Below are 9,702 nucleotides of genomic sequence, written 5' to 3' on the forward strand. Positions count from 1 at the left end.
CCAGCCTCACTGGAAATGTTGCACCTACGTCCGCCGATCCAATGGTAAATTATACCCTTGGCCATCATCATCAGAACGGCGCTACACCTAGTAGCCTAGTATCTTCTGCGTCAGCTTCGTCTGCTGTTTCCGCTGCGTCCGCCTCTATGGCTGCCGCTGCACAGTTCTATCATCAAGCCGCCGCTGCATCGGCCGTCGTTGATCCTTTGACGTCCTGCCAACAACCTACCACCGGACAACCCAGCATCTCGGACATACCGCGATATCCATGGATGTCCATCACCGGTAAGTCTTTCTTTATAATTTTTGCTGTAATTTCTACATGTAATACATCGATATTTTTATTTTAATACACATATTTAACAAAAATGAAATTTTAAAGGAAAACAAAAATCGTATTAAACTCTTCGTGTTATTAAAAATTTATAAATGGGGAAAAAATATTCTTATAGCTATCGTTAATTGTAAATATAGAAATATTTAAAACCCGAATTTTCGTATAAATTCTGATATCAGGTAATAGAATAAAAATATCGATATTTTTTTTTTCTTTAATGCTCATGAAATGTGTATTTGATGATAAAATAGTTTTTCGTATTTAAATTATTTAGTTAACCAAATAGAATGAAGTTCTATTTGAATATATATCGTTTTACAGTGAATTAGTTTATGTGGATTAAATTAATTGTCATTATATTGTCAATTTCAAATAAATACGTATCGCGTGATCATGTTTCGTTAATGTTCATTTTTAGAATGAATATAGAATAAAATGAAAGATGTAAACCGACGATAAACAAGATTGATTCACCGATTCGAACTTAATCGCCGTCAGTTAATATAGCGTTAAATTATCTATGAGAATGGAATCAATAATAGAGTTAAACGATAATTATAACGCTTATTTGAACATGATTTTTCAGTTATCATCACGCATTAATAAATACGCGTTGTGTCGGATCTTTCTAACAATGCGTCAAAGATAATGAAACAATTGAATCTACATTGTTGAACAAAAGTACAAGTATTACGATCGTTAAAAAATAATGAATTCCTCCCTTTTATTTATGCTTGTACTTATTGCTAGTCACGAAGAGCTAACACGAATTTGCAAGTAAAAATATCGACCATGTTTATTTAGTAGTGATAAATTAACGAAGCAATTATAACGTGATTCGAATCTAAATTTATTGTCTCGTATAAAACCGATATGTATATCATTATTTTATTGTCAATCAAAATCATAAAAAAAATATAATTAAATTACTTTACTTTCATGCAAGATTGTATTTTTTATCTTTCATATATAACAAAATCGCTTAGTCAAGAATATATTTTTAAGTTACATTGAAAAAGCATAAAAAAAATAAAAGCAATTTGTATCGAATTAATTGGAAATGACAAACACTTCAATCTCAAACGGTAAATGGAAACTGACCTACGGTATACGTGTTTATAGTTATTCTTTCCGTAGGGGGTACTATAGAATACTTGTTAGAACATTGTTATACCTTGAATGTTCCATAAAATGCATGTTCAAACATAAACTATTATATGGCGATATAAAATATAATTATAAAACTAATCTAACTAGTGAAAATTAATATTGATAAATTTTTTTTTAATAATAACTTATTTATTTTCAAAATAATAAAAGTTCATTCTAAATTTTTGCATACAAAATAAACTGAATATGTTATCGGCAATATAAATGCAATAGTAGCATTAGCTAGTCTAATTAATATTAAAGATTTAATTTAAATATATTACCATTGAAACGAAAAACATAATCAACTGTTTTATATAATTTCAATATTAATTAGATGATAGAGACAATAATTTCATTGGATAAGATCTATTTAGAATTTTCATAATTATTCTTAATCAGATGGATCTATACAAACTCTAAAAGCATCGTTAGATTTCATAACACAAAAATACTGTCACAATATTTGTATCTTAAGCTGTGAATATAATTTTCAAATTGAATCTCTGAAGTGTGCATTAATTTATGTAAAATTCTATTTTGTTCATCTCATTGTCCAACATAACAACGCAAAAAGATTACCAACATTTAAGAATATTCTAAATTTTCAATTTAAAGAAACAATAGCGTTCCTTGGTATAAGAGCGTATTCGCAACGTGATCATCGTTAGACTTGAAATCTTTACTCGTTCCAGCGACCAGCTATTTTCCGTGTCTCGCATAATGCATTCCGAGTACAGCTTGTATACATGCGTCTTTGTTTGCGATAGTATTAACGCGAACAAAGTGCCGACGGCGTTTTACCGCGTGTATTCGTGGCGGACAAGCAAGTTGGTCTATCGTCAACATCGCGTACTTGTCGGCAATGTCGTGAAAAAGCATTCGTGTATTTTTAAAAGCTGTTCGATTTACCGATCTCCATTGTTTTTCGTTTTATCGTCGTCGCAATCGTCTGGATGAGTGGTCGCGAGCAAGACGATGCGTCCTCCACCCGAGAATGTAACGAAGGGGCCTGGAGCTTGTTCAAGGTTTCGTTTCCAACACTAAACGAAAATAAACCAATTCGAAATAATTGGCTTTCGCAGTGCACTCTTGGCTTTGTGTATACTTCAGGTTATAGAAGTCAAACATTTTCGTGAAAGATCGGGCGATGTCGTTCGAGTCAGTCATTCGTTAACCTTGCATCAATTTCAACGAACAATAATAACGATCAATAATAACGATCAATACGATAATAATGATATTTGTTTAACTATGATTCTAAGCGAATAACTATTCACAATAACTTACGTTTCTGATGAATAATTACTTTAAAATATTATATTGCTTATCCCACGTCAAACTTGTTAGCATTCGCGCGATTTTCGAATTAACGACTCCTAGCGTTTGAATTTTAAATTAAACTGTCAATGAAATACGGCAGAGTGCGCCACAATACACGAATCAATTAGATATGGCGCGGATTGTATTTTAATAAAATTATAATCATTGAATGTATAAACTATTTTCCGAAATTCGTTTTGCTTTTTCAATCTCTAATAACATTTTATTCTGTAACATATTGAAAATATATCGTACATTGATAAAAAAAAAAATAATAGAGAGATCATTTGTTACATTCATGAATAATGTATATTCTAACGTTTACCATAAATCATATTCTAAGCAATGTCAATTGGTATGATTCAACATTTTCCGACTTTTTTTTCTTTACGAACGTTTATCATATAACTTTTCGAAGAAAGAAATTTTTGCCTGCGACTAACAGTGTTGGAAACTCGTATGAAGAGAAAGAAATCCATTAATGGAAGACATCTTTTCCTGTCAAAGCCTGTTCTTTCAATGGTATTCGTTTATCGCGTAATATTTATGAAATGATCAAGGTATACAGCATCAAATTGGCAGATAAATCATAATAGACAACGTTTAATTCTTCTCGACATGTGCTTCAATATAATTTATAACGATGTCATTTTTTAATTAGATTTTCTTTTAGTAATATTTGCCTTCGCAAGCACGAGCAACAGAGAAAAAGAAGGGGGTCACGAAGAACCGTTTTCCTTCTTCATCTATAGCGCAGTCTTATCGGGCAACGTTCGCAAGAAGTGTCTATTCGTGATTCAATAAAGTTCTTATCTGGTTTACGAGTGCGTAAGAATAACTTTACGAGCCGAGAAGAAAGGGAACGTCGTCTCTCGCGGTAGTCGTTCAAATGTAATGCAGTCGAGTGATTTATTAGGATAAATCCCAAGTCGAGAATGAATAGCGTTCGCGATCGGATGACTGAGTGGTTAATTAGAGATGTGGTCGCAAGATACATATACATATTACTGCTGACTGTTACATACTTCAGACTAAAGTTTTGAAGAGATTTTGTCGTTTTGATCGGATCATATATTGAGATCATTGACATACGATAGATACAGAGATCAATGTTTAATTCAATTCATTTTGAATTTAATCATCGGATTAGACAGACTAGGAATAGGATTAGGCTGGTACACTCGAACATTTTACGATCGTATGTTTCTAATCCATCTTTCTAGCGGTCTGAAGTTGCAGCGAGAGCTTGCATGTCGAATAGCCGCGAATTCCTACTTTCTAATTGCGTATCTGTTCGAATAAGTTTCGGTTATATATGTCCTCTCCGATTATCCTTCTTTGTCTCTTTCTTCTCTTCTTGCCGACTATCTCAGCTGTGTTGAGTGCTTGTGTCTCAGTGTGGTTTATCTGAAATGTACATGCTTTTTACGGTCGATAATCTTCTAATCGGATCGATTGACATTCACACTAATTACGACTATTTTTGTTTTCAGATTGGATGAGCCCGTTCGACAGAGTCGTGTGCGGTGAGTACCATATCATTGTTATATTAGTGTAGCCATTTCGCTGAAAAATATTGGCCAAAAATTTTGTTTACTCGGAGAATCGATATTGAAGACGAGATTATTTCCACTTTGATATTTCCGAAACTATTCGAAACTATTACTTATTTGCGTTATCATACACGGGGAATGTGTTCACTTAGCGAGTTTCGAAAGTCCCATGGAATCCCGGCATGAAGATTGTTAATTTGAAGCAACCGAGAAGGTAAAATGAACTTTCGTAGGACCAATTTGTTCCCAAGCGTGCGCCGCTGCCACATATGGCAGCCATATTTTCAAATGTAAGAGCCAGTTTATTCACGAAACACAATCATACAAGGCGGTTATCATTTTTTTTTTATTTCAAGTTCTGGCCAAATTTTATGATCAAATACGTATTTCACTTGTTCAAAATAGATTATTAGATTGGGCAGTAAGATAAAATTTAAAATAATTTAGAATTTAAAACAGAAAAGATTTAACCGATAAGAAAAAGTATCTGCACGTCGTAAAATTTTACATTTCACAATTTTCTTTAACAATATATTCGTGAAATAAGTTTTAAAGCTAATTCGTATCCTATTTCTACGGTTTGATCCGCCCCTGATAATTCCTGTAGTCATCGCTTTTATAAGATGAAGCTCTTCACGGATTCATTGCGGCGTAAAAAAGAAAAAAAGAGTGTCGTTTGGAGAACGAAGCCGACGCTTGTGTGGCGCTTCAAACTATGTCAAGAAAAGTCAAGGACACAGCTTAAAGGTCGTTTACTCGAATCCTGGTGCCGGTAGCACGTGCTACCGACTCGCGTATCCTATTCATTTATGTTAGTTGCGCATGCAAGAAGGACATGTATACGGCCAACTACACCTGTCGTCACCATGATAATGTTAGCCGCAAATTATACCCGTGACTATGTTTTATATAGCCTATTACGGGCCGCACAATGACGCAGTAAATAGCGATTAAGTGAAATTAAAACTTCACCCATTGAAATTATCGCGATGATGGTTTGTTTACATTGGGCGGATCATAATTTCAAATAGGAATAGTGCAGGAAGTCGCCGGTATACGATGGGAACAGTTACTCAGTCGGTAAATCACAACCAAATTTATTCGTATAAATGAGACACAATTGGCTTTTATGTCGCATTCTCCCGATTGCACGATGGGAATAAGCTTGCTTTTTGAACGATTTCTTCGACATGAGAATATTATCAAGCGCTAATACGTTTCTGAAAAATTATAATCAGAATTGAATTACGATATCTTTAAATCGATATACATATACACTTCATAAATAGTAGCTTACAACTTTCAAGTCTTTATCTTCGTTACGTAGCATCGATGTCACAGACGAATCTTCTCGTATTTTATAAACACGCTCGTGTAGACTGGGTTTTAGGTTTCTGTTGTTGGAGATACGTAAGCTTCTCTGGCACCATCCTCGATAGACGCCGTCCATCGAGAGAGCGAGAGAGACGTGACGTTAATGCATTTGGAAGTTGGGGTGCGTCAGCCGAAATACCTGTGGGAATGTTGCATAGAGACCTCCAGGATGCTTGACTAATTGTAATTGAAGTTATGTACGCGAATCAACGTTAGCCCAGGAACACGCGATGCATTATGCATCGTCCATCCGTGGCGTATTTCTTCTTCCCCTATCTCTTTTGCATCGACAATTGCGAGAGCGCCATCTTTTCAGTCTGGCTATCTCTTAGTGGTTACGTTGTAAAATTAGTCGAGACATTTTTATTAACGTTCCTTAGCTGTTTTTATGGGCTGTGCAATGACGAAGATAAATTGTTGGTACCTTGTCACATCGTGTTTTCGTATTCCTTTTTTTTCTCTCTTTAAATATTTTCAGATTTCAATGTAAAGCAATGATTTTTAACCTTTTCGAAATCACAAGTATTTTACGGAACATAAAATGTTAAAAATGTGGAATGATATAATTTTTTATTGAAAATATAAAATAAAAACAATTTCGTAGAATTTTAATGTTTCAAGAAAGATCGGTTAAAATCTAGAGATATGTTTCAGATATTTATTATTATTAAAAAATCTTTAATTTTGGCGCAATTTCCGAAATTTTAATATCTAAAAAAAATAATTTGAAATTCTATTGTGCTCGATTGCAGCGCTTTCGTTATAAAGTAATATAAAAATAGCACTTTGAATTCAACTCAAGCGACGTCATTCTTTTTCTTCCACTCGCTGCAATATCCGTCGCCGTGTCTATGGACATAATCTATCGCTAGTACGTGAATGTACTACGCTTTCGAGCATAGAATTGGGATTGGCGACTGGGTGGCTTCGAACTTTGCACCGATAAAATGCCACGTGATTTCAACTTTAGAATTCTATTTGAAATAAAAATTATATGCGCAAATATGCATTTTTCGAGCATCGAATATCTTAGTTCGAAATATCATTGAATTTGTATTACAGAGTTGAGAAAGATAAACGATACGGCGAAAAACACCATCTTCCATTTTTCACGAAGAAAGAGAGCATGCGCATTGCGACAAATTATATGTACGCACGCGTTTAACCTCGTAAAATTAGGAAAGAAGCGCTCACATCCATTTTATAATATATAAAATTAACTCGAAAATACGAGTATCTAATCTTTCACCGGTGGTATGTGAACGTACATACTGCATTTTGAGGTCAGGGATCGGCGGCCTGCTGATGACTCCGTGGTATTTCGCGATATCGTTTTTCTATATGTGTGTTTTCTTTTCGGTCCACCATCTTGGACTGCGACCAAATTTTCAGGCAACGGAATACATAAATTACGCATGCTACATAGGTTTTCTATTTTAATGTTTGCATTAAATCTTAATTCTATGACAAATGTATATATTAATATGAAATAATTTATTTTAAATCATCATATTTATTATAGTATTAAATATAATATTCTGATATACAATTATTCTTTCGTATGTGTCAAAGTTCGAAAGTGATAGATTGAGGTTATGTTTAAAAAAATATTACTGTTTCATATGTAGTGAAGAAAAAAATAATCCCATCGTAACATTTGCAGGATACAACCAATTGTATATCTTCTAGAATTATTTATAACAAGTTCAATTCAAATAATTTACGTGGTCCGACACATTATACGCTATAACTCCATGACAATTCGTCCATTAACCGTACATGAAAACATCAAAAGGGATAGCGCGTAATCCTTGGAATCTATCACAATAATTGCATAATTCAATCTGTGTCATTTCTCTATTTCTTTTGTCGGTGGCGTCGAGTGTTTGACGCCTTTGCGATAAGGTTCAGTGGCCAGTGAACGTCTAGTCGGGTTTTGTATACGCTCTCGGCGTATCACGAGATAATATATAATTTATAAACAGTTCGATCTGCTGGGTAACATTGCGCCAGCAAACATTCTTGTTAGCTTACTCAGTACTTGGTACAGTCGTTCCGTGTTTCTTTCCTTTGATTAATCCTCACTGTTGCTGTGTCGTTCCGAGAAACGTTTACTCCCGTAACTGAGAAGAGCAACACTGAAATCCTTCTAAATTACAAGCTGGTTTTTTTTTTTTTACTTCCTCACAGAATGTCTATTGTGGAAATAGACAATTTATTTTTTATTTCTGCTTCCTGCTAATATACCATTATATATATCACTATACACAATATTATAAATATTGCAAAAATATTGTAATAATATTAGGTTATTATATATGAAATAGTTCACAAATCTATACAATCAATTAACTTTGTTAAGATATATATATCGTATATATTGTATATTTATATTTTATATTTATATTTAGAACATAACCTCTTAAGAAGTTAGGTTAACTTAGATTAGATCGTATATATAGATATATATCATAACTAAAGCGAGAATAACGTATATATATATATATATATATATATATATATATTCATTATTAAAATTTTTATATTATTTTATCTGATGTATGTATCAGAATAATAGAATATAATAAATTGCTATTGATATAAAAAAAATTTTAATTTTTATAATTTTACCTCTTTGATAGATAAGATATATTGTATTAATTAAAATTATTAATATTAATTAAAAAGCCTTGATTAATATTATTTTTAATGAAACTTAATAATCTTATTAAGAAGTTGGTCGTGTCTTTTGCAACAATATAATATCACACGCAATTTACATAATAATCTAGTTATATTGAATAAACTGTCCATAATAAGCACTGAAAGATAAATCAACGATTATCAGGGACAATGTTTATTAAGTATCCGAATGTGTGACGAGTTAACAGCGATTTTTGTCGGCCACCTTCCGATAATACCGTAGTTAAATGACCCCCTTTAATCTATCCCCGCATTCGTAAACGGTGTGCATTTTGATGTCAGGGTTCTCGTCTAGTTGGATTTTGGTGTGTACACGAGGTCTAGCACGAGATAATGTATAATTTATAATCAGACCGTTTCTCTGGCAACAGTGCGCCACTGCATGGACTGAATCTTCCGCCCCAAAAGCCGCCAACCCCTCATTAGCATTCGATGATGGCTGCCGCGTCCTGCAGCGTCCGTATTATCCCGTTTCATCGTTCCTGCCTCCCCTACCTGGGCTTCTGCTCGTTTCCATCCGCCTTCTCCTCCTCCCACTCTGCCTCTGTCTCGCTCTCTCCTCTATTCTACGCCTATCCTCCCGCCTGTCTAATGCTATACCGTCAAGTAGCGGAAAATATCGAAAAAAAAAAAGAAATTATTTTCTCTTAGAAAAAACTGTTGTGTACTTCCAGATTGAAAATATTATAATTATATGTAATAATTACAATGTTATAATAATTATGATAATTATTTATAAAGTAAATATTTTTCATTAATTAATTCAATGACGTTGAAGTGTGTTGCCATCTTGAATAATTCTTTTTCTATTTACAGAATGTTAATATATTCGTGAAAACAGTTAATTAATTCTTTGGAGGATCGATACTACAGGTTGACATGAAAAAGTTGATACGCAAAAATGTCGATTTATTTATTAAGTTATAAGTAATTAAAATTTGTATATTAGATGAAGCGAGATGGAGTGCGGCAACAAGATGCGAGAAAGATAGAAATATAACTGTTACTTAATTTCAATTTTAATTATATAGCTTTAGACAAAAATTCAAATCTTACGGTGGGTCAGGAATTAAAAAAACATACCTTAACCTAACTTAACTTAATTAATACTCTCGTGCGTATCTCCTAAAACTAAAAGCTAATGGAAAAAACTTGTTCAAAATATTATTTCTGATAGGTTGTTTAAGATTATTGAAATTTTATAGAGACATTTTTTTTTTTTTTTTTTATAAATAATAGCCAAATTTATTAACGTTTTGCATG

The 9,702-nt window shown here is 33.1% G+C and overlaps 1 protein-coding gene across 1 annotated transcript in view; it reads left to right on the forward strand.

Moving 5' to 3' along the window:
• The window catches only part of LOC102672793 (homeobox protein abdominal-A homolog), a 33,061-nt gene that overhangs the window by 888 nt on the left and 22,471 nt on the right, over positions 1-9,702 (forward strand). Inside the window, exons 2-3 of the mRNA XM_031508429.1 lie at positions 1-285; positions 4,303-4,335. The exon at positions 1-285 is cut by the window's left edge and continues 29 nt beyond it. Coding sequence (XP_031364289.1) covers positions 1-285; positions 4,303-4,335 — 318 coding nt within the window. The remainder of the gene's footprint in view (positions 286-4,302; positions 4,336-9,702) is intronic.

Source organism: Apis dorsata, unplaced genomic scaffold (genome assembly GCF_000469605.1).
Source record: "Apis dorsata unplaced genomic scaffold, Apis dorsata 1.3 scaffold_85, whole genome shotgun sequence".
In the NCBI taxonomy this organism is placed as follows: Eukaryota; Metazoa; Arthropoda; class Insecta; order Hymenoptera; family Apidae; genus Apis; species Apis dorsata.